The 26,187-nt window shown below is 48.3% G+C and overlaps 1 protein-coding gene across 5 annotated transcripts in view; it reads right to left on the bottom strand.

Moving 5' to 3' along the window:
- The window catches only part of Eri3 (ERI1 exoribonuclease family member 3), a 128,358-nt gene that overhangs the window by 46,685 nt on the left and 55,486 nt on the right, over positions 1-26,187 (bottom strand). For all 5 annotated transcript variants that reach the window (XM_051171670.1, XM_051171668.1, XM_051171669.1 and 2 more), the window contains one exon: positions 16,240-16,312. In XM_051171670.1, the coding sequence (XP_051027627.1) occupies positions 16,240-16,312 (73 nt within the window). The remainder of the gene's footprint in view (positions 1-16,239; positions 16,313-26,187) is intronic.

The following is a 26,187-nucleotide window of genomic DNA, read 5'->3' as shown; positions in this document are numbered from 1 at the left end:
GGACCATAAATCCCACACATCTTTGTGGGGCATGAGCACACCTCAGAATACACACAGATGTAGATATGGGGGGGCATGCTTTTCTAAACACAGACACACACAGGTATACATGGGCACACCCTCTTACACACAAAGATTCCCATTAAACAAGCATCACTCTGCAGAGACTGGAATGCAAGGCCAATCCCTGCCCTTCCCCTAAGCACTGACTTTTACTGACTGTTTAACCAGGGGTGGCTGCTGTGTGTTTGTCTCCAGCTTAACCTAGCTCAGACAGCAGAGTTGCCTTCGGGTGGTATCTGCTGCTGGGCAAGTGGCAAGAGGGAAACTGTGAAAGGAAGGGACTCATATTTTCCTGGTCTTGTGGCCTTGGGCAGCTTCTTAACCTGAGTTTCAACTTTGGCACCACAACATAGGGACAAGCCCTTCCTTGCTAAGTAGCTGTGAGGATCGTGTATGCTGTATGTTGAGCAGCCAGCACCGAGGCTGGCACCAACTGCGGCCAGTGCATTAGTGCTCCATCGTTGCCGACACTGACAGACATGCTCAAGCCTGTCTTAGCAGGGTGACCTGCAGGAGGACAGTGTGGCAGACAGGAGGCGGGATTGTGTCTCCTGAAATTCCAGCCTTGAGTTTTGTACAACGCCTCCCAGTTTTCAGGGACCAGAGAAGCAACAAAGTAAAGGAAGGAAAAACAAAAACCAAAGCTGAGGAGAAGGCAGAGAGATTGAGTTCCTCATCAAGACGAGCAGAAGAGCAGCAATCTCAGCAGCAGGCGCCTGCAGCCATGCCCCACCTCTCCCAGACAGTCCTCCTTCCTTAGTAAGGAGGTCCAGCATGTCTCCTGAGATTCCCCACTGCCCCTCGGTCTATGAGAGTAGATCAGATTCAATCTGGCCCCTTTCTTCATGTGGCTCAGGCTCTCTCACAGTGATGGACTAGGGCACAGGAACTAACCGAGACACAAGGACTCGGGCTATGCTGGGCTCCGGTAACTGGCCCTAAAGGCTAGAATACAAAGTCTATGTCAGAAAGGCCCCCAAGTGATCAGGCAGAACTTCCCACTCTGTGCTCCAGAACAAACCCATGCTGGACTAAAGGACACAAGGAAAGAGTCCACTGTGGGACCAAGACTAGGAGCCTACCCTCAGTGGACAGGAAACAGACTAAGCGGCAGGCAGGAGATGCAGACAGGCCCAGAGGTGGGCCTGGTGTGACCTGCCACAGTTCTCTGTGGCAAGAATTCTGAGGTGAGGTCCACTGCAGAGGACACAGGAGATAGACTCCTGCCTCCCTAAGCTGACTCCCTCTCTCACTCTCCCCTTGTGACCACACCCATTGAAGATGCAGAACAAGGCAGCACTCAGCAGTTGGTATGACAAGCCGCCCACCCACACAGGTGTGGCATCCTCCTAAGAGCTTCACCCACATGCTGGAATGGACTCCGCTAACTCTAACCCCCATGTTGGAGGGGTACAGCCCTCTCCCCAGAAGTCTTGATGCCCACCACTACGTCTCAGAGCAGGGGGCCTCTTCCACACACTGCTACCCTGGCCCATGGGCCCTCTCTCCCCTTGCATGGACACAAACACGGTGGTTTCCCACAACTACTGCCCTTGCTCCATATTCTCTGCCCTTTCTTGGTGAGAAGTACACATGACAAGTCCACACGTGTAGCTTAAAATCACCGTTATAGTCCCTTGATCCAGTAGGCAGGCTTACAACCCCACAGGCCTGGAAGCCCCTCCCTCTGCCCCCTGAAAATAGACTCACCTTCAGAACTCATGCCAGGAGCCTCCTTGCTAAGACCTCCCCTGACTTAGCCTCTCACTACCTAACCCCCAATAAAAATAACTCCTCCTGCCTTTGCTCTGGGGACAGCAAAGCTGTCTAGGAGCACGGCCCGGGAGTGTACAGCCTTCACTCCAGTGCCTGCTGCACCACCCGATGCTGCTGGCTATGGAAGGAATATGAGCACTCAGTGCTTCCAGTTCCTCCTTTCCCTGCAGGGCAGCTGGGGACCCAAGGAGCTCACACTAAGTAGTCAGAGCCACATCCGGTTTTGTTAATTACTATCTCCACTCAACAAATATGGAAAGCTAGGTTCAGAAAAGGTTGAGGGTCCTGTCCTTATAAAGGCGATGGAGTTAACAAGTGCCTATGTTGCATGTAACTCTAGTCTAATGAAAGCCAGGCCTGAGACAGCAGGCTGTTCCTCCATGTAAGCTAAGGGTGGCACAGTGCAAGGGACAGTGCTGAGCCCATCTTTCCAAGGATGGACTTCCATGTGGACTCCTACTGCATACCTGTACACTTGGCTCCTCGACCTCTTTTCCTTGGAGCCAGCTCATCTCTTTTGGGTGAACCAAGTACAGAGGCAACTCAGGGAGGCTCTGCCTCATCCTCAGGTCAACTCTATGACGATACTAAATTTTTATTTTAGCATGGATACCGGACACGAGCCAGGCATTTTCTACTGGTCTGGGAAGAGATCTGCTCCGGCTCATAAGGCTGGCTGGCAGTGACATAGAGCCCTGTCTGACCCACCAGGCTCCAAAGCTCTTCCTAGCATGATTGTTTGTCTCTGGCTTGTGAGCTAAACACCTACATCCCTAAAATCCAGCATATGCAGCACATGAGGACAAGTCTCACAGAGACAGCCAGCCTGACTCAAAGCAACCCAAGTCCTCTCCATTTTGTTTGCATACTGGATTTCTTTATCAACATATTTTGTGAGTGCTGTGCCCCAAGGCCTGCTGGGAAACCAATGTCTGTGATGCTTTCAGACATCCCCGAGACACCGTGCATTCTGCCTGCCTCACAGTTCTCCACTCGGCTACAAATCATAGTAGAGAAGTGTCTTTTGCAAGTAGCAACTGTCCAAAGGTGGTCCTGTTCCCACCATGCCTCGAGTCCCACAGATGCTCAGGCCAGCGCCTAAAGCAAGGAGGACTACAGAAAGATGGAGGTGAGTGTCTGTCTGTCTTTACCACTAAGCCCTCCTTGTCCACCTGTCTAAGATACACACCTAACCCAGGAGTTACCTCCTCCTGGCTGTCTGTAGGAAGATGCTTAATTTCTCTAGGCCAGTTTGCTTGGCAAAATCAGACAGATATCTGTGTACAGCAGCCTGACTCACTGTAGAGTCAGTTAATACTTGCCAGTGCCTACTGTTAGGGACCAGGGCTGGGTATTGAAAACAGAGACCTATGGCCTCACAGGCTGGTAGGAAACACAAATGTGCAAGTATACGATACAGTTAGTGTGACAGATTCTTTCCTACTAGAGGAAGGTATATGTGTGTGGGGGGGTGGCTACATAAAAGGGTTTTGAAGGATGAACAGGAGTTTTCTAAATACACTAAAAGAGGAAAATAAAATGTAAGGGAACAGCATAAGAAACAGGTGAAAAACTGTGTATATCTGAAAAGCAGTGAGAAGTTTGCTGTTATGGGAAGGAAAGGAGTCTGGACATCAGGATGTCCTCTATGAGACATCAATGGGCTCTATCATCCAGGATCTTCTATATAGCTCAAGAGAAAGACTGGGCACAGCCTCCACAGCTACCCTCTTGGCTCCAGTGCTCTTCCTGTCAGAGAGAGCACCCTGCGACTATAGTTTCCTATGCCTTTGATTTAAGAGTTCCTCTCCTGGCCCTGACAGTAAGGCATTTCTGTCCCACAGATTATAACTCACTCTGGGCTATTATTCAGCTCCCCAGCCCTGGCCCTGCTGCAGTTAGTCCAAACATAATATCCTTCATGCATATATTATCTGTCTCCCTATTATCTGGAATCATTTCGGAATTAAATTTCAGTCCTGCAATATTGGCTTCAGGAGCGGCGCGCTTTATGGGCTAGTCAAAGGTTAGAATACCAATCAAAATAACAGTGCCGATGCAGCGAGACATTTTAATATTCCAAAACCCGGTAATTGTAAAAGGACATAATATTTTTTCCCTGATTACCCCAAAGGCAACACATGTTAACAAGGCGAGGGAAGGAGTGAAAGGAATTTCAGAGTTCAGACAGCTGTAAGACATATTTAAAGGAAAAGCCCAGGCTGGGCGCTACACCATGGGGGCAGGGAAGTGAGAAGAAAGGAGGCATTCCCCATGGCTTAGGTGCTGTCCCAGGTACACACAGTGCAGAGTGGGCTGAGAGGAAAGATCTCAGAAGCTGGAGGCCTGAGGCCTGGGTTCTAGTTTCCACCCACAGGTCAGTAACCTCCTGCTCGAAGCAGCCCAGGCATACCTGTGACAGGCCCTGGCCACCCTCCACGTCTGTGCTCTACCATGCCCTCATGCCCACCTGCATCCTGCTCTTCAAAGATGACCAGAGGTCTTGAGTCTCCAATCCAGATTATATACTGCCTGTGGGCAGCAAACCGCTTCTGGATGATGCCAAAGACCTGGGCCACAATACCCACCTGCTTCTGACCATAGTGCTCAAGAGTCTGCCATTACTGAAAGCTCCCCTCTCTGCAGGGCTCCTAGACAGTCACTTTTCTTCTCACTTGAGGTTTGGTCTTGTTTCATCCAAATGAGTTTCTTAAGAGTCCAAGCAGAAGGGCTCTGCACTGGAGCCACTCGGCCCCCTTCTACAAGGGGTCCAAATAGCAACCTGATGAGCAGACTTCTGGATCACTCCTGGCTGCTGGCTTCCCCGCTGGCTCAGCCACTTTCTGAAGCACTGTGACCTGCTGACCTGCCGATGGCCCCCAGCAAAGAACTTCATTAAGGCCGAGAATTTATTCCTCCATAAGCCCTTAATTTATTACTGCACTGATTGGGACTCTGAATGCTCCAAGGTCAGGAAAAGTCACACTTAATCGTAGATTCCAATGATCCCCTCAGCAGTTTTTCCTGCTATCCCCTCCCAGAGATTGGGGGAGACATAATGTTTCTTGGAGAGACCCCAAAAGCTTTCTCCTCTTCCTCTCCACAATCCCTCGGATGTCTGGCCCTAGGTTCACCCTTTCAGAGCACACAGAAAGCACAGCAGGGCATGGAGCACTGTGGCAGCAGGGCAGTAGAACTACAGAATATACCCTGCTTTTATCTGACTTTTCAATTCTAGGCCCCTAGCCCCCAGCTGCTGGGCAGGACTGGATAGTCAGCCTGCTTGATCAACTCAGATTTCTCCTAAGGCTGCCTCTTACTTTCCCAAAGCCTACCCAGGCAGACTGTGGCATGAGAGGGAATTCCCAACAGTTATGAGTATGTGTACACAAAGCTGCACAGCTTGGTCTGCATATACGTGAAGTGTTTATATATGTGTAGGCATGCACTTATACACCCATTTGTACCTATGCGTCATGCATATGCATTGGGAAAAGCTCATCTTCTGTATTCATGTCTATATTCACACATCTTTCTGAATGTGTCTCAACCAACCTTTCTGCTTCACAAGCCCTGGTTTATTCTGGTTTTTCAAGACAGGGTTTCTCTGTATAGCCTTCTGTCTTGGACTCACTTTGTAGACCAGGCTAGCCTCGAACTCACAGAGAGCCACCTGCCTTAGAACAACGTTTTTTCTAGTCAGCCGTAGCCACCACTTCTGTGGCTGTACTTTAGACATTGCCAATATCCCATTTTTTAAAATCATTAGTTCAAACATCCTACTTTAAAAAAAAAAAAAAAGTCAGTGTCTCATGTAGCCTAGGCTAGCCTCAAAGTTGCTATGGATTCAAGGGGTCAAGGATGACTTCCAGCTCCTGGTCCTCCTTACTCTATCTCCCCAGCACTGAAGCTGCTGACGCCCCTTGCCGGGCTTGGCTGTTTTACACTAGCGCTAGGGATCTCTGTGCTTGTGTGACACACTTACCGACTGAGCCACCTCCCCAGTCCTCGTTTATTTTTCTGAGATAGAGTCTCACTTTATAGTCCAAGATAACCTGGAACTTGCAATGATCCTCCTGCCTCACCCTCCTGAGGTTGGGACTACAGGTAGCAGCCACTTCACCTGGCTAGACATCCCACTGTTCACGCTGCCACCTGGCACACTCGGCTGTGCCTACTGCAGCTGTTTCTCATTTCAGCAGGACTCAGCTGCTTTGTCTATATCCAGCAGAGCCCTCCTCTTCTCAGTATCCATCTTAGATCGCAGCCTATTTTGTCAACTGCTGTCCTGAGAGTATCTTTTAACCCCCTGTTTTATCCTAACTACTTACATAAGTCCCCTCCTCCATACCCACACCAGGCTGCTGAGCTCTGCTAAGGGTGGTTCTGTTACTAACTAATGCCATTGATCAGACTGGACCCTCAACGCTGCTAGGACTCCTTCTGTCCTCAAGTCGGCTCCTGTAGCTACTCACAAAAAGATGGCAATCCTCTCCTGCCTTCTGTGAGCCCTTCCACCCGTCCCTATTAGTTGCCAGCAAACAGTTTACCTACTTGTGTCACGGGGAAAAACAAAAGCCATCAAGCCATCAGACAGTGCGCTGGCTGGTTTTGTTTGTCAGCTTGACACAAACCTAGACATCATGGAGAAGAGGGGCTCTGAATTGAGAACTGCCTCTGTAAGGCTGGCCTGCAGCAAGGCTGTGGGACACTGTCCTGACTAAAGATTAATATGGGAGGGCCCAGGCCCTGGGGACAGTGGTGTGTGGTCTGAGGAACAGAAGAAACCGAGCCGAGCAAGCCATTCGAACAAATGAGTAAGCAGTGTTCCTCCGTGCTCTCTGCTTCAGTTCCTGCCTTGGCGTCTCTCAGTGAGCTGTGGCTGGGATATGGAAGCCAGATAAAGACCTTCTTCCCCCAAGTTTGCTCTCATGGTCATCATCATCACAGGCACCGAAATCAAACCAGGGCAGGGACTGGCACCGGGACCATGGGGCACTGCTGTGACACACTGGACTATGTTGTCTGTGGGAAGACTGTAGAAAGGCTTTGGAACTTTGGGTCAGAAAAGCTACTGAGCGTTCACTGACCTGTTGTGTGGGGGCCTGAGAAGGATGTGAGAACAGTGCTGAGAAGGAGCCTTACCTTGTTTCACAGGGAATTCAGAAAGCTCTTCAGAGACTTTAATGGGACTGCTCATGTGATACTAAAACCATTATCTTATTTGTCTTTTCATTGTTAAATGTATTCACTATTTGTGTTTGTACACATGTGCATATGGGGCAGCACGAGAGCAATGTTCAGTCGTTGGTTCTCCCTTCCCCCTGTGGGGCCTGGGGAGCAAACTCAGGTCATTAGGCTTTGCCAAAGGTGCCTAAACCACTGGGCTATCTCACCAGCCCTGCTCATGAGATATTATGAATCGAGTGTATGTAGTTCTGGTCATCAGGGCTAAAGAGTCAGCTATGGTGAACAACAGCCAAGCATCACTGAGGCAAAGTCTTCTCAGAGAAGCCAGGTGTGGTGGCACATACTGTTAATCCTAGAACTAGGGAGGCAGAGACAGTGAGGCCAGCCTGGTCTAGAAAGGGAGTCCAGGCCAATCAGGGCTACCAAGTCCAAACCAACCAAGGCTACACAGAGAGACCCTGTCTCAAAAAACAAAACCTTCTGAGAGTATTTCCTCAGGATTAGCACACAAAAGCTGTGGTCCAGAGAGGCCAAGGCTGGCAGGCAAATTTGGCAACGTTTAAAAGTCTCCCATATTTCACTTATAGCTGGTCTTTGCTACTTTGTGGGTTCTTCTTTTTCCCACCCTTTATTTCCCCTCTATTCCTCTTCCCCTTTTCACCCCCTAACACTAGACAGGAGCAAAACAAGACAGATGGGAGAGAGGAATTAGGAAAATCCCTGAATCTAATCTCTTTCTTTTTGTTTCTTCTTTGGCCTCAGCTACTTGCAAACTGCAACCAACCTCCCTAAACGACCACCAGCCACCAGCCCTCCTTCTCTGGGCCCTCGAATTTATGTACCCTCTGAAAAGTTCCCAGAATTCCAAATGTCATATAATCGTAGTAACTATCTGCAGCTGGCAAAACCATGACTCTGCTAGAGCACCAGGCAAATCATCGTCAACTGTTGCCATATCCCCACGCCTGGGATTAAAACGAAAACACACTCTTAAAATATTTCGGTGTTTTTTAAAGAAACTAAAATTCCAAAATTGTCACTAAGCGACTGGTTTGGGAACATGGAAGCTGAAGAACTGAAGGGGTCATGAAGCACAGCTGAGGTTTGCACTGTGTGGCAGGGTTGGAGACCCCGAAAAGGTCTCTACCTGCAGTAGAGACCCCAGCATATTGAGATGCCGAAGCTGTGGGATGAACAGCAAATACAGGTGTGCAGAGGAGCCAGCCTGAGGCCACCAGAAAAGCTGTGTGTGCTATGGACGACAGAGACAGAATCATGGCACGGCAAGGCCCCCCAAGAATCCCGACATCATGAGTCCTGGATACAAACAGATACAGAATTGTTTACACTATTGGAGTTTGGTTTTGTTTTTATTGTGGCTGTGACCTGGTTCTTCCTTTTTGGAGTAAGAAAGATGTGACTTACTTTATATTTTATAGGAGCACACAGTTAAAGAGACGTTGGAGTTTTAAAGAAGCTGTGGACACTTTAAAGAGACAACTTTTAAAGCGTTGAATTTTTAAAGACTGCAACTTTGTTGTTGTTGTTTGGGTTTTTGGAGACAGAGTTTCTCTGTGTAGCCTTGGCTGTCCTGAACTCACAAGAGATCTGCCTGCCTCTGCCTCCCTGAGTGATGAATTACAGGTGGGTGCCACTGAGCCTGGCTAAGACTGGGACTTTTGAAAGTTAGAATGTGCTTTATATCATGGTATTGATATTACTATGAGATCTTGGGGATGAACAAGAAAGGAAGGGTTGTGTCTTAGTAAGTAATGTGTTTCTGTCACAAGCTGACAAGGGAACAATTATGCTGGTTAGTTTTTGTCAACTTGATATGTGAACTGAAAAACTGCCTCCATAAAGCAGGCCAGCAGGCAAGTCTGTGGGACATTTTCTTGATTAAAGATTAACATGGGAGGGCCCAGGCCACAAGGGGCAGTACCATCCTGAGCAGGTGGCTCTGGAGTGGATAAGAAAGCGATGAAGCAAGCTAAAAGGAACATGCCAATAAGCAGTGTTCCTCCATGGCCACGGCCCCAGCTCTCCACCACAGTTTCCTGTGGTGGCTTCCCTCAGCGGACTGTGACTCCGGATGTGTGAGCCAAATAAACACTTTCCTTCCCCAAGGTGCTTTTGGTCTTCTGTTTTTTGTTTGTTTTGTTTTTTGTTGTTTTTGTTTTGTTTTGTTTTGTTTGAGACAGGGTTTCTTTGTGCAGTCCTAGCTGTCTTGGAACTAGCCCTGTAGATCAGGCTGGCTTCGAACTCACAGAAATCCCCCTGCCTCTTGCCTCCCAAGTGCTGGGATTAAAAGTGTGTGCCACCACCGCCTGGCCCCAAGTTGCTTTTGATTGCTGTTCTATTGCTGTGAAGAGACATCATGAGCAAAGCAACTCCTCTAAAAGAACGTTTTTAATTGGGGGCTTGTTTACAGTTTTAGAGTACAGCATATCATCATTATGGCAGGAAGCATGGACGCAGGCCAGTGTGCCGCTGGGGAAGTAGCTGAGAGCTACATCCTGGTCTGCAGACTGAGAGAAGCTGACACGCAGCCTGGCTTCTTTGGGCTTTTGAAGCCTCAAAACCCACTCCAGGGACACACTTCCTCCAGTAAGGCCACACCTCCTAACCCTCCTCAAGCAGCGCCACTCCCCAATGACTAAGTATTCAAACACATGAGCCTATGTCGGTCATTCTTATTTGAACCGCCACAGTCATGGTCTTTATCACAGCAACACACAGCAAACTGAGCCAGATGAAAACTACTCCAGCTTGCCGTCACCAACCAGCAAGCCTGTGACATGGATCTGCACCCATCTTTTCTCTTCCTCCTGTCAGAATGAAGTAGGGAAGGGTCTTCTTTCTCCTCTCTCTTTCTCAGAGGCACCCCTAATGATTCCTTCTCTTCCCTTCACCTTCAGCCTGGCTGGCCTTCTCCAAATAACGCCTTCCACCTCAAATCCGACCTCAGCCCAGTAATGGCCATGTCACATCTCCTGCCTGTTCTCTGTTCCTCATAATGAAATCTCTGAAAATATTAAAATTTCCCTTACCTCCTTGTTTTCTTATTTATGCCCAAACCACTTGTTTCATCTCCATCCTTTCTTTGTACTCACAAGTTCCTAGTACCATCAGTAGGGTTCAAGTCTGATATATATGCTCACCTCAGGACTACATCTCTCTTTCTCTCTCTCTCTGGTGCCACCCTCAGGGCTCCTCTGTCTGTACCGTGAAGACTTGGGTGGAACTACCCTCCCTTCTAGGTTTGCCATGTACTGCTGTAAAGGCATTATCACTCTGTGTTCAAGAGGGTTGTGAGGATCAGACAATGGAGTACAGGAGCCAGAGCCAAGCATCTGGCCCATAGCTGCTCAATACAAGCACGATAAAACTTGTTGGTGCTGGAGGACGGCCCAGTGGTTATAAGCACTGGCTGCTTTTCCAGAGACCCAGGTCTGATTCTCAGCGGCCACATGGCAGCTCACAACTACCTATCTATAACACCAATTCCAGGGGATCTGAGGCCCCCTTCTGGCCTCTGTGGGAACTGCCACAGATGGTATACACATACACATGAAGGCTAAACACCCATACACATAAAAGTTCATTGTGATAAAGGTTTAAAAATTTATTTCAAGCTGGGCGGTGGTGGCACACGCCCTTAATTCCAGCACTTGGGAGGCAGAGGCAGGTGGATCTCTGTGAGTTCGAGGCCAGCCTGGTCTACAATGCGAGTCCAGGAGAGCCAAGGCTACACAGAGAGACCTTGTCTCGAAACCCCCCCCAAATTATTTCAAATAAAACATGAAATTATTTAACCAATTAATATGTCCAAATACCACTTTCAACATGATAGTATAAAAATTATGAGATATTTTGGGTTTTTTTTTTTTTAGACTAAATCTGATGGGTAAATTAATTATGTACATCACATCTAAGGTAGGAAGCAAAATGTCAGAAAAAATGTTTTAGATTTTGTAAAATTAACAGTTTAAAATGCCGCATATCTAACTTAAGTGGTTTTAAACATATTCAAAAGTTCCTCAATGAAGTTTTAATTCAAATTGATTAAAACCTGATACAAATTAAGAATCATTTCCCAATCATACTAGATATATTCCAAGTGATCTACTGCCACAGATGCCAGCGGGAACTCTAATGAGCAGCAAAGATGCTAATGGCTGAATGTCTGTCCTTCCCAAGCTCCATGTTAAGATTTAACTGCTACTGTAACAGTACTGAGAGGCGAGGCCTGTAGGAGCCTATTAGGGCATGGGAACCGCCCACATGAATGGATCCATGTCATTCTTTCAAAAGGGTCCTGGTTCAACAGCGGAGTTGGACTCCCTTGCCCTTTCCCCCTCCTGTCATGTGAATGAAGCCTTCCCATGATGCAGCAAGAAGGTCCTTACCAGATGAGGCTTCTGGAGCTCCACTGTCCCAGCCTCCACTAGAACTGTGAGCCAAATAAACTTTTATTGCTTACAACTTACCAAGTCTGTAGTACTCTGTCAAAGCAGCAGAAAATGGACTAAGACAATGGGTCTAAAACATGATATGGAATCAATAAACAGCAACACTTCTATTAGAGAACACAGCTGCTGACTTCATTTTCTACCTATGCACTGAGGTGTCTCAGTGCTCGGCTTTGTCTTTCTTTTTCTCACCCCACATACTCTTCTTCGGCAACACAACGCACTTCCACAGGTTCACTTGCAATAACATGTCCGAATCAGTATCTCTTTCCAGACCTCGGCCTTCAGCCCTAGACTTACACTCAACTACCTCTTCCACAGAGCCACAAGAATTGCTCAAAGACATCTGCATTTAACAGCCCCACATTAACTCTTTTTTTCTCTTTAAATCTTAAGTGTCTCCTTCTACCAGCACAGAGAATTCATTCTAATTTTCCTAGGTGCTCTATCATAATCTCTAGGGTCATAATGACCTCTTCTTTCACCCCTAACTCTTAACAACCAATCACCATTTCCTGTCTGTTACACGCTTATATCACCACAACACTCACTTTCAAAGAACAAATTTGTCCCAATGTATTAATAATTTAGCACAATGCCCGTTTTACATGTGTCTGTTATTTTCTCCCAAATGATATACTAGACATGCCATATGCAGTAGTATGTACCTCTAATCCCAGCACTGGAGAAGTGGAGGTAGGAGAATTCCAAGGGCTATGGCAGCCTGGGCTACACAGCAAGGTTCTGATTCACAAAGAGAGTGGGGATAAAGGAAGCTAAGCTTCGCTGAACAGAGAACTCTGTCAGATCATATGAAAAGCATGCACGCCTATCTACCACATCTAACAGCTGCTAGGATCGTCATCCGTGTCACAGTCACATCCTTGTGGGTACAGTTTCTGATTTGATTTCAGACATTTTTTTACCCCGCCACTTCACAATAATTCACCAACTATGGCCCTTCTTATATCCATTTCTACATGGAAACTTTAGATTTTTCTATCCAAAGTAAATGCTATATTTATTATAGTATTTATGTATTTCTTATCATTTAACGACGAGAGTATAGCATCAATTCAAGTAGATGTCTATCTTTCTTTGCTGTGCTATTATGGAGTTTCTGTGTGCTGCACTCCCTAGGTCATTTCTACGGCATGACTTTCCTTACTGTAAGAGATTTTGTTGTTTTGGTTTGGTTTTTTGAGACAACGTCTAACTCTGTAACCCAGATTGGTCTTTAACTCTGTTGCTTAGGCTGGCCTTGAATTAAAGGCAATTCTCCTGTCTCAGCCTTCCAGGGCCTGGATGGCCACGTGCAATTAGTATAGAGATCTAAAACTGAGCCCACCATTCAACATTCTACAACCTATCCCAGGCTCTGCTTTCCACAGCTCACCATCTAAACCAAGCAACTACCATGTTCCAATTGGACTATGGCGACAGTGCTTCCCATCCCCGCCCTCTATGGGCCTCTCAAGATCTAACTGTGTCATTAGAAGAATCATTAGAAGAGGGTCAAAACTGGCATTCAGGAAACAAAGGCCTGAGAGGCTGTGAGCTCAGCAACGCTACCCAATGATTTGTCCCACCTACAAACAGCAAATGCAACCCATTTACAAAAGCCAGTGGCTGCTCTCTTACAGTTTTTAATAAGAGGCCACAGAATCCTTTTTAAAACACAAATGAGGTGGACAGGGTGGCTCCTGTCTATAATCCAACGCTGTTGAGGCTAAGGCTAGAAGAATGTCAAAAAGTCCAAGGCCAGCTAGGCTATAACAAAAGACTCTCACAAAACAAAACAAAAATCAAATGAGATCACTGTTTCTTTTAATATCCTTTTAGTAGCTCCTCTTCATCCTAAACATAATGGCCAAAATCAAAACCTGGTCTACAAGCTCCGGCCTCGCCTTCCCATGCCACTTTACTCTTCTCATCATCCCTATGCCTTGGCAGCCATTCACTCAGGAAATGGCAAGGAAGTCCCTCTGTGCTGTGAGCCATCCAAGGTGATGGGGACCGAACAATGAACAGAGGCAAACTCTGCCTTGCTGGTTTTTATGAAGATGCCAGGCTTCTCCTCACCTCAGGGCCTCATCATGTGCTGCTTCCGAAGCTTGGCCAATTCCTCCTTCAGACTATAATTCAGATATCCTTCCTCAGACTCTACCTCAATAAATCCAGTTCTTTAATATATGGTCCACAACTCTGAGCTGCTCTGAACATGTTACTGAGTAGAAGTGAAATGATCTATAACAGTCACCTTTTCTGTTATACTCCCGGGGCTAACACAGCACCTGGCAGACAGAAGGTCCTCCAGAATGTGCGCTTACGGATGAGATGCGTATGCTATAGCAAGTATTTCTGAAGATGACTATGTTTATGTGAAAACACACACGCACGCACGCACGCGCACACACACACGCACACACGCACGCACACACACACAATCTCATGCACGCATGCATGTATATTCCCTACTCCTTAGTAACCTCTCTAACCTCCAGAGAGACCTGGGAGAAAGTTGACAGCTCAGTAAAAATGTAACATCATCCAACAACACCCTAAATGTCAGTCTTTTGCCACTCTGCTACAGGGGAAGTAGGTAGAGGGAGGCAATACCAAAACATGGCTGTTGAAAAGTTACACTTTTCTGAGGCAACCCACAGTTTCTGAAGAGGAGAGGAGAACTGAAGACAGTATTTCATTTCTTCTCACATTTGAGGCCTCAGTGTGAGGGCGCTGAGTTCCTACCTAGTCTCCCACATACTCACACCTGGAACGCAAGGTAGCTGGGGCTGGAGAGAAAGGATTCAGACCTCTTGTTTTTCCCAGGCCTGCTTGGACTGTCTCTCAAAAGAGGAAAACACAAGGTAAGCTGGGAATACAGCCCTCAGTTTCCCTTTCTACCCACTCCTTTCCATATCTTGACAGTACAGTGGAGAACTAACTGGAGAGGCTCAAGGTGGCCTGAAGCACCAAGGTGACCCTAGTGTTACCGTATGGGTCAGCTGCTCTCCTGCCCTTCTGCCTAGGAACCTAAAGGCAGAGAGCTATCACACACCAAAAAGTCTAGTGAACTTCACAGAGTAATTGTTCATGGTCAGTGCCTGCCTCGCCTGGCCGGGCCTTCACATTGCATTTGTTGAGGCCGGCAGGCGCCTCAGATGAGCTCTGACAGCTGGCACACTGTTTTCCTGGACAGCATGTCTATCTACACAGGCAGGGTAGCTCCACCCAGGAGGGTCTCTAGGAAGCTAGTTCTCAGTGAGGAGGTCAGCAAGTATACACACTGTGAATCTAGCTGACCCCAGTCTAACCCCTGAGGACACAGGCAAGAAGCAGCTCTGTCTCTGGGCTCCAGGGGAACACACCCGGAAGTAACAGCATGGACTTATTTCCAATTGAGTTAATTGATATCCCAAGTCCAGGGAGCGTCACAGCAAAGGAAGGTCAGCCACAGTGATGTCGGAACCACATCTCTAAGGACAGGGAACATACCTGATGATGGTGACAAGGAGGATGACAGCAGACCAAGGCTCAAAGGTAGGACGGAGCCCAGTCTCCTCAGTCAAAGGTGAGAAGCAGTGTTGTCAGAGTGCAAAGGATGCACACCAGGGGAAAGCAAGACAATGCATGGGCCCGAGTCCACGATCTCTCAGTGGAACGAACACTTACAGAACTAGTCCCCCACTATCTTACATGCTTAGTTCTGGCCACACACACCCCCCACCCCCGCAAAGCAGATCACGCTTTCTGCCTCCAAGGCAGTCTCCTTGCTGCATTCCCGCTTCCTTGGTTACCCAGTGTGAGAACCCAATCCTCACAGTACCTAGTGTGACCCCTCAATAGCCTCTCTTTTCTAAGCCTTAGGAGCCTCGATCCTGGCCCTGGTGTGGGTCCCTCCTTCCAGATTCCTAGGAGTCACTAAGCTGACTAGTAGCATCAAGTAGACCCTGAGGCTACTCTAGAACAATTTTTCTCTGTCAGAATGACACATGGGCATCATTCTCAAGTGGCCTAGAACAAGGAGCCAAGAAGCCACCCCTACATTATTTGTGCCAGAGAAGGCTGGTTTTCTGGGTAACTCATTCTCTGTCAGGGAACTACCCTAGCTATGCAGGGTCCTTTTGAGGCCCATGACCCCAGGCTAAATCCCTAGGTCTACAATGCTGTGTGAGTGCCCAGATCCTCCATAGTGCTTCCACTTCCAGCTTCCACTGTCCTCCCCTACACAAGTAAGGTCTGCTAGGGCCTGGGGAGACGAAAGCCATCTTAGGCAAACCCCTCTTCCTAACTAGAAGTATAGAGACCACACTCATGAGTAAGTGAGTGAGTGTAAGTGAGTGTGTGTGTGTGTGTGTCTGTGTGTATGTGTGTGTGTGTGTGTGTGTGTAAAGAATGCCTTCCCAAAGGCTTGATTAGGACCATATTTCTCCTAGTGACAACACAGCTCAGCCCAGATTCAAAAAAACAAAACAAAACAAAACAAAAAACCAAAACCCTTTACCTGGGACTTGTATATATGTTGGGAAGACACCAACAGGACTCCACCCAGTAGCCCGCCCTGCCCCCATCAAGCAGCTCCTCATTCCCAGAAATACCCATGGCTCAGTACAAGTTACCCAGAGAAGAGAAAGTAGGGAACTGAGAAAAGAAACAAAAAGAAAGATATGAGAGTTGGGGGAGTAGGTGTCTGAAGCACAGGAGAACCAAGCCCTGGGTGGAGCCCACACGGTACCTTCTTCAGATTAATCCACTGCTTGAAGTAATGTGCCACTGGCAAGCCTAGGTAATGGCACTGGCCTGGAAGCCTACAAGAAAGAGAAGAGAGAACAAGTTGGAAACACACATGTCAAGTGTGGAATCTTAAGCTACAAAGAAAAAAAAGTCTAGAGAACAGCGAGACCACAGGTCCCAACACATCAGCAGGGGTCCCCACCTAAGGAAAATACCCACCTCCAGTGCCATGGAGACGGGACTTAGAACCATTCCTCAGAACCAAATATGAGTTTCAAGAGATATCACACAGGGGGACGGCGAGATGGCTCAGAGGTTAAGAGCACTGACTATTCTTCCAGAGGACCTGGTTTCAATTCCCAGCACCCACACGGCAACTCACAACTGTCTATACCTCCAATATCTGACAGCCTCACACAGACATACATGCAGGCAAAACATCAATGCACATAAAATAAATTATTTTTTTAAGAGAAATATCACACAGAATAACATCAGCTGCTACTATTTCCTAATTTATAAATTCTGTTTTGTTTTTGTTTTTGTTTTTCTGAGACAAGATTTCTCTGTTTAACAGCCTTGGCTGTCCTGGACTCACTTTGTAGACCAGGCTGGCCTTGAACTCAGAGACCCATCTGCCTCTGCCTCCTGAGTGCACCACTGCACCTGACTCTATAAACTGTATTTTTAACATGTTAAGGTCCTTACATACATCTTCCCTCAAACTTATCCTGTGAGGTAGGTACTGTTGTTTGTGGTGGTTTCTCTGATGCCCCAGGGGTGTGTGTTTTAAATTTACTTTTTATTTTATATGTATGAGTGTTTTGGTTCCAAATATGTCTGTGCATCATCTGTGTGCCTGGCGCCCTCAGAGGTCAGAAGAGAACATCAGATCCCCTGAAAATGGAGTTACAGACAGTTGTGAGCTGCCATGTGGATGCTAGTAATTAAACCTGGGTCCTCTGCAAGAGCAGCATGTGTGCTTCACCGCCGAGACATCTCGCTACCCTCATTTGTTTGTTTGCTGGCTGCTTGTTTGAGATGGGATCTCACTCTCTGGCCCTGGCTAGCCCGGAACTCACTATGTAGCTCATAGAGCTTCAAACTCAGAGACCTGCCTGCCCCTGCTCAGAGCTGGGATTAAGGGCATATGCCACCACACCTAGCTCTTGCGGGTTTCTCTTGTTTGTTTTGTTTTCTTTTTGAGATAGGGTCCCATGTAGCCCTCCTGACTCCACCTCCCAAATACTGGAATTAGAATACACTTAGTTTCAGTGCTGGAGAACAAACCCCGAGTGCCAGGCATTGGAGGTAAGGACTATACCAACGGAACTACATGAACATAGTGAGTTCAAGGACAGCCAGGGCTAAATAATGAAGGGACCATGTCTCAAACAAACAAAGAAAGAACAGAAATTACAGAGAACCAGACTTCCACCTTGTTCTTGCAGAACCTTGCTAAGATCCAAAAGCTCAGGAAGTTTCCCGCCTGCTACCCTTCTCCAGGCCACAGGTCCTTGTAGCTCCATGGTTCCGAAGAAGACAATCCTCCACGACTCAAGACTCTCAACTCACCACCCACCCCTCTGCATGAGATGCAGCACCTGAGGTCGCACGTGCCCTTTGATCCCTCCTCCTATTACTTGTGGTCAGCTAACTTCTGGAAGCACGTGTCCCTCTTCGGTAACACAGAGAGCTTGTTTTTAAGCTTAAAAGCAAGTTTATTAGTGTCGAATGTCACAGAGTGGCCAATTAAGATGAGAGGTAAGAAAACGCAATGGACGTCATATACGAGGTCCCAAGTAATCTTGGTGAGTGGGGTGCTAACGTTGGTAGGCCAGGTAAGGCCAGGCAGAGGGACGGCCACTGAGACAGTGCAGTGGAGAGCCCAAGTACCAACTGCTTCTCTTAGAAACTCTGGCTGTGAGAATTCAGTTGAATGACACCTCAGGACAACCTCAGGAAGCTGAAGGGAAACACAGCCTTCCTTCATCACCCTTCAAACACTTGACAGGACATTGACTTGTGAGTCTCAGAGAGTAAACTAAGCACTCACTTTTACAGGTGCATGTCTTTCTCTTTTCTTTTCTCTTGAAACAGGGCCGCTCTACACAGCCTTGGCTGTCCTGGAACTCACTCTGTAGACCAGGCTGGCCTCTGCATCCTGAGTGCTGGGATTAAAGGTGTGTGCCATCACCCCAGCTATGATGTTTTTGAGTGGCAGGTTCCTTTCAAACAGATGGCGCAGCCACATTACCGATAACTAGGCAGCTTCCTGGAAGAGAATTCTGGCTTTGATATCAAGAGAATGAAGGAGTATTCAGAGATGGTATGCCCACACAGGCCAAGAACCAAAACCATGAAGCCATCAAACAAGGCTTCGAAGGGAAAGAGGTGGCCTGAGCAGCTAGGATGGAGTCACCTGAGAAGCAAACTGTAATTGGGCTATTTGAGTCATATTATTTCCTTCTTTTTCTTTGATGTTCCTTAACCTTTGTGTCTTAGAAAATGATTACTAAGATCACTATTTCAGAAAAATCATGCTGAGGTCTGGGTGTGAAGAATTAAGAAGAATACAGGGGGCCTGGCCAGGAAGGGGCAGACAGCCCTTGTCTTATTTTGCTGTGGCCAACCTCAGCCACCTCCTGATGACCTCAGTTGATACAGGCCAGGAGTCTTGTGGACTCTAGCTAGCTCTGGAGAAAAAGGGATCCCCTTTTCTATGCAATCTCAGTAGTACATGACAACCTTAGACATCACCCCCAGTTAGGAAGAGTCTAGCTCGGGGGGAATCTTGCCTGCTCCTCTCAAAGGATTATCTATAGCACAGGAGCCACAGTGACAGCGGCCAGGAAGAAAGATGTCTAGCCAGGCACTCATACTTGAACATGGCCCAGAAGCCATCCTGATTGCCTCTCTGTATTCAATAGCTGACTAAGGATGGAGGGAGAGACACTGATCTTATGCAGGAGCTCTATGTATGAAACTTGCAGATCCAAGGAGAGGAACAGGGTTGCTAAATGCTCCTCTGAATGGTCCAGCCCCGCGACTCCAAGCATTTGCAGCACAAATACAACATGGCCCAAGCTCATCTTCATGTGAGACAGAGCCAAGTGTTACAACTTGAACTCCCAGGCATCTCATGGGAAGATAGCCATCACATAATCCTACCTCAGCCTAGAGAGCACATGGTGGGTTAGAGTGGTCACCATCCCCTACACAAAGGAGAAGACAGAGTCAGTGAAGAAAAAGGATTTGCTCAATCATGCAACAAGCCAAGAATATAACTAGAAATGGACTCTGGGGCTTCTCAAAACCCAGTGCCAATTGTACATATTCAACTAGAGACCCTGACCCATCCCTGAGAAGGCAAAGCTAGGATGCTGCTAGTGGTGGGTAGGATGGAGGTCACTGCTCAAGGTCACATCTTTACTCAATATTCTTAGGAGTCTAAGGCCTGTGGGTACCAGTAGATACATGGTTCTGCTAATTTGGCAAAGAAAAGGGCAAAAGTTCCTGGCACAAAGGGTCCAAATGCTAAACTGATCCTACAGAAAAGAGCCACTGGCAGTGGGCCCTGAACTAGCCTGCGGGCATAAACGTGCAGGCAAGTTTATAGTGCCCAGGTCTCCATGCAGCTGGATTCACTGGGCACAAAACTCTCCAACTGCCCAAACATCATCTGGTCATGCTTATTACTGTTGCCCAATGAAATTTTATGCACCAAGTCCACAGGTGTGATTTCCCCTTCTTTATGAGGGGTCTGAATGACATCACTGATGGCCAATAGAAAAGACCCAATTATGTCCAGGCCATAAAAAGGAATGGGATCTCTCCTCCACCACCACCACCACCAAATCAAAACTTCCTTCAGTTTCATGAATACAAGGGGCCCCTTTTAAGGACACCCTCACCCCCACACATGCACACCAGCCCTGCCTGTGGGCTCTCAGGCAAGGTACATGACCACTCTTCAAATGCTTTGGGCCTAGAGCCAGAAGGGCCCTACCTTGGCATTTATCATTGTCTTACTCTTGTCACACTGGCCCTTCAAGTCACCAGAACAGAACTCCACCCTATCCTCAGAGTTTGCCAGGCTCCGTGCTTCTGATCAGGGCAACTTAGACAACATGGGGCGCCTTTTAAGTTTCCTGCTGGTCCTTAAATAACTGAATGAGAGCTTCTTCTTGGAAAGAAGAGAACAATACGGGATAGGGCTGTAAGAAAATGTCTCTCCCCACCAACAGACAACAAAGCAAAGGGAGCCCCACTTTCCCCACCCCAGCCCTCATTCAGGCCTACCACCTGCAACTGAGCTGCTCTGGCTTGGCCCAGACAGCCTTGATAGCAAACAGGTGTGGCTAGCTTGGCGCCAGCCAAAGCAGGGGAGTAGCTCATTAAGGGAGCCCCCACACCCCACCCCTCACTAATGGGCATGGCCAAGGTGGAACCATTGTAGGAGCTCAGCTTTGAAGATTAGGTGAACAGAGCATGGGGGACCACTGCTAGGTTTGAGTCGAGGAGACCACAGAGGTTCGACAGACTGGCAGGCAGATATCAAAAGGCAGGTCCAGCAAGAGAGCAGGCACCTGAGCTGGAAAAGGTTGTGGACACTATTTCTTAAAGGCTTTCCTCTCTTCAAATTTTAACCAATAAATCCACCTTGGGAGTGTGATTAAAGAGGAGGGGGGCAGCAGGCTGAAGTCAGCATCTACTCCTTTCTGCCTCACAGGAAAGGCCATGGCACCTGGATCTTAGATGACTTGGACTGTCAGTCGTAGTGGCCAAGAGCACTGACATGTGTACTCACCACTCAGCTGCAGAAACCATTGCATTCCAGTGACATGTACACAAGGAATGTCTCAAAGTCATCAGCCAACCATGAAGGCACAGAGGCCCAGCTATGGAAAGGAGTGGAACAGGAGAAGCCAGAGAAAAGACCCTGCAAAGGGAGGCCTTTGAGGTACATGCAGCTTGTTTCCATGAAGCTTCCTCATTTGCCCATCCCAACACACACACTCTCAGAGTGTTATCACCAGTGGTCCTACATACAGAACTGCGACAATGCCCTATGCTTCTGTTAGTGAAGAGGCTGAGCCTCAGGAAGAACACCACACCCCTGGAGCCCAGTCCAGTGTGCCACCTAGTCAGAATGCCACAGTCTGTCTGCATCTAGCATATGTCAGCCACACCAACCTGGGCAGCACTTAGATGAGGACATGGCTCTTTGTCTCCCCTGCTTCCATTCCCCACCCAGAGGAGATAAACAGAGCTCGAGTGATGAACAGCCCGCCTTTCACGATCACTTTTCCTCAAGTTGAGGAGAGTGGCTAGTGATGGATGGGCTGGAATTTGGTTATCAGGAAGGGCTGTCAGCCAGAGGTGCCTATCTCCTCCCCCACTACGCAGGGCATCATTACACTGTGGCATAGAGGTAAAATATGACCAAGGGGAGGGAAGGAAGAGAAAGGGAAGGCTGGGCTTACACACGGAGCAAATTGAGCAACAATGAGAGCAGGCACAAGGCTGGAACGTTAGTTATCTGCCTGTGACACCTTTTATCTCTGCACAAATTGGTCCTTCCTCCCCCACTGCATCCTCTTATACAAACAGAGGCAGACACAATGTGTCACCACTGCAATAGCAGAGCAATTTAACCCGAATTAGTAAGGGGGTCAAGCTAGGAAATAGGGGTTTCTCATTTCAACAGGTTCCTTGTCTCAACTCTGAACCACCACATCATAGGGAGGAGGGCGGAGGAAAAGCAGACTCATAATTGAATTCACTCACTTGGCCGCTGCTGATGTATAAAAAATTAACGTCCAAGCCTCGGGCTTCTCAAACCTAGTTGTCCTCCTCCTCCCTTGTGTGATACGCCAAGTCAGAAGACAACAAGGGCCTGCCCCACCAGCTTAGCACTCAGGGCTCAGACTCAGCAAGAACAGGGGACAAGGAAACGGCATCCTAGAAGCCGGAAAGACAGGCTGCAAAGAGTGCTGGATATAGGACTACACATGCTGGTGATATCACAAGTGGTCCTCACAGCTCAAGAAGAAACTTAAAGAGCCAGGCATGGAGATTAAAGGCACACACCTTTAATCTCTGCACAGAACTCAGGTGTATCTCTGAGTTCAAGATCAATCTGATCTACAGAGTTCCAGGACAACCAAAAGCTACACAGGGCTATGCTGTTTGTTGAAAAACAAACAAACAAAATATCAAACAACAACAAAAGAATACACTTATGTCTATAGACTTCCCACCACCCTCCGACAGAAGGTATATAGTGTATTTTATGAGTAATCCCTCTTTGACAGATAGACCAGTGTATTGTGTCTGGGATGGCTGCACTGTTGACATGACAAGACTTGATGAGGCAAGAGAGGAGCCTGGACTGTTCCCCGATGGCCTCCACCATGGTGGGACCTGGGGCTAGGAAGGCCTTAAATGAGTAGGTTCTGCAGCATGCTTGTACCCACCCGATCCTGCTCTATGGCTGTACAGCACTAGTCTGCAACTTGATCAAGTGGCCATAGTCCTTGAGCAAGCAACATCACCTCTCTCACCTCCTACTCTGACAATTAAAGGAGCCAGTCAAAGAAAACAAACTTTGAACCAGGGGATCAGAGGAGAATTTTGGCTAGAAGACGAGCAGACATTGAACCTGCAACGGTCTTTGTAGATGCTTCTGGCCCAGATAAGGTTAGTAAGGAAAGATATGAGAAAAGTGAGCTGAGGGGAAACAGCAAAAGGGAACCTTGGACTGAGGGGAGGAGCTATGGGTAGAGGAGGAACTGAGGGACATCCCCCCCCCCCCCCCCCCAGACACACAGCTTCATGAGCACTGTTGAGACCCAACATGCTCACATTAGAAGCTACTCAGACTCGGCCGCTACATTCACAGGCTCCCAGGTTCATCTGGAAGATAACCATAGCACTATCACAGGAGTCTAGAAGCAAATCCTGAGGAAGGGCCTCCTTGTTCCTGGTAATGAAGAGCCACAATGCTGTAGCACTTACAGAGACTCGGCTTCAATTCCCTGTTCAACAAGCAAGTGCACTGTCCCTCGGCTGCTCTCTGCCTGCCCACAGCCCCTGGAGAAGAAACTGCCGACTTACTGGCCCACTTTGCCCCACACTTGCTCCCACCCTCTGGGACATCTGCAGGTTACAATTCCAACCACAAGCTTCAGAAAGATGATACACTTGCTAGAGCCTGCAAAGGGTCAGGAGAGAGCTCTGTTTGAAACACCAGCACGACAGCTGGCTCCTTGTCTGTCTCCTCCTCCCCAACCCCCTCCCCAAACTTGTCATGGTACAACAAGTCTATAAGCAGCCCATCAGATTTAAATATCAGTGTGCGGGAAGCGGCAGCACGAGACGGTGAGGAGCGGAAGCAGACAGTGAGCAGCTCTGCCGCCACTGCTGTCAGAGAACACTAATGAATCTCACCAGCAGCAGCCGTGCTCCAGCTGAGTGGTGGGCTAAGGTGAAGGCGGGGGGGGGGGGGGGGGGGGGGGCGGGTTCTTGGGAGAACTCTGTCAATACTAAAACATCTCTTCCCAAAGCCTTGGTGATAGATGTTACTGAGGAACTTCAAGGGGAAGGGAGCCGGTGCAGATCCTGATGCCCTCTAAAGCAGGGGCATGCATGTGTGAGGCTGGAGGGAGCCAGCTGGGCCCTACTAGATGGGTGACCTCTGGCATTCCTCACACCTTGCTTTACCACCAGCACCCAGGCTTATCTCAGAGGCCCTGGGCTGCTCAACTGGGAGGAAGGGAAAGGAAGAGCCCAGGCACCAAAAGGCAGCTTGCTGAGTCTTCCTGCCCAAGTCACTGCCCATCCCACTCCACAGCCACCATAGCTAACTTCACAGGGAGGCCCCAAGGCAACATGTTACAGACCAGGAAAAGATGGGGTGACGAAGGCCTTGTACCTGTTCGACAGGAAGTACTTCCCACAGATGTCAAGGGACACAGATGATGTTTACCGTTTCCAGAGGAGGTTGTGAATGAGACTTTGCCAAGATCCTCAGCAACAGATCCACAAATTGAACCCAGGTCTCTTCACTGCCTCCGGTGTATCCTCCACAGCCAGACCCTGCCCTTCTCACTCTTCCCCACTGGCATACATGCTTCTCTGGCATGACACAGTCCACAGCTGCCACACAGCACTAGGCTGGGCTCCAGGCCAGGGTGAACCCAGCCAGGAAGAGAAAGCTGTAGGACTGAGCCAGGCCATCACCTGGGAGTCGCCACAGCTCAGAGGACATGGAAGCAACAGAAGCCGTCCCTCGGGTGCCCTCTGCACAACTCTGATCAAAAGTGTCTGATCTGGCAGCGACCTGCTGTGTAGGGGGCAGATGACATTTAATTTCCTCTCGGTTTCCCTACAGTACAGACGAAAGTCACCTGCGTCTGGGTCTGGCAGCACAGCTGGAACTGTTCCCAGACATGCTGCACGGGAGAGTTCCCAAACAGAACCAGAATGCAGGCAGTGCACTGGGAAGCCCTGAGGCCAGGCCACTAGTCCTCCCAAAGAAAGCCAACCTCAGCTCCCTAGAGCCAAACCATTACGTAAAGACTAAAGGAGCTGTGTGTAGAGTATTTCCCATTCCTGGCTTTTTAAAAAAGACGAATTTATTATTTTATGTGTATGAGTGTTTGGCCTGCTTCTATGTATATGCACCACATGAATGTAGCACCTAGTGCCTGAGGAAGCCAGAAGGGAGCACTGGATGCCCTGGAACTGGACTTACAGATGGCATTGAGCCACCATGTGGGGGCTAGGAATTGAACTGAACCCAGGTCCTCCAGAAGAGCAGACAGTGCTCTTAACCAGTAAGACATCTCTCCAGCCTCAGTAATTTATATTTTTTAATGGGTATGGGTGCTCTGCTTGCATGTATGTGTCAGATACACTAGGACTGGAGTTACAGAAGGCTGTAAGCCACCATGTGGGTTCTGGGAATCAAAACTGAATCTACTGGGGGGAATAGCAGTGCTCTTAGCTGCTGAGCCAGCTCTGCAGCTCTTTCAGCTCCCAGCTTTCACAGCCCATCAACTGACATCTCTACTCCCATTTCTTCCCCCTCGGAACCCATAAGAAGCATATACGTGCCACGAACACCCTGTGGAAATGTGTAGCAAGCACATCTCTAGTGCTATGAATGTCCTGACGTCCTATCACTTGTACCTCCTGGTTCCTGTCTAAGCAAACAGTAAGATAAGTACCTCTCCAGTGTCTGTCTCATGGCACAGTGCTCACCTAGGGGCAAGTGCTGGAACTGCTACCAAGACCTGCACAGAGCTCCTCGCCACATAGACTATTAGGAAGCAGGGTAGAGGAAGGAGGCTGAGCACCAGATAAGCAGCTTACAGGGTACTTTGGCCAATGGTTTGGCTAATGGCCTATTTTATTTTTGGATAAAGAAACCGAAAGCTAACAGTTTAAGCTGTTTCCAAGATACTGGACACATCCTAGCAGTTTCCACCTGGCCTGTGGCCATCTTGACCCTGTGCCGGGACTGTGTTTGTATGCCCTACAATGCCCCCTGGAGGCTCTGCAGAGAGGCATCCTCCAGGTCCTCCGGATCTGGGATACAGTCCAGCCTCTGCTCCCACCTAAGTGCACAAGGACACAGCTGCTGCCTTTAACCTCTGGCTGGTCCCTCCGCCCTGCTTACAGGTCTCCTGATGCTTTCAAGATGTGCAAGCACTCAGCTGGTACAGAGCACTAGAAGAAGGCTAACGGGCTTTAAGCTGGTTCTAGGAAGTTCGAGGTCTAGGGGTTTCAGGAGAGAGATCAGGCTACTTCATGGACTAGGGAAGAATAGGGCTGTGCCCCCCAGCTGCAACCAGTACATCTCAACTTAATATTCTGGTTTGTTAAAAAAAAAAAGTTTTCCATTAAAAGTTTCTGCCCATTCTGGCCACCTACAGTGCTTCTC

Source organism: Acomys russatus, chromosome 29 (assembly GCF_903995435.1).
Source record: "Acomys russatus chromosome 29, mAcoRus1.1, whole genome shotgun sequence".
Lineage (NCBI taxonomy): Eukaryota > Metazoa > Chordata > Mammalia > Rodentia > Muridae > Acomys > Acomys russatus.
The sequence above is the reverse complement of the archived record's forward strand: the minus strand, read 5'-3'. Positions and strand labels throughout refer to the sequence as shown.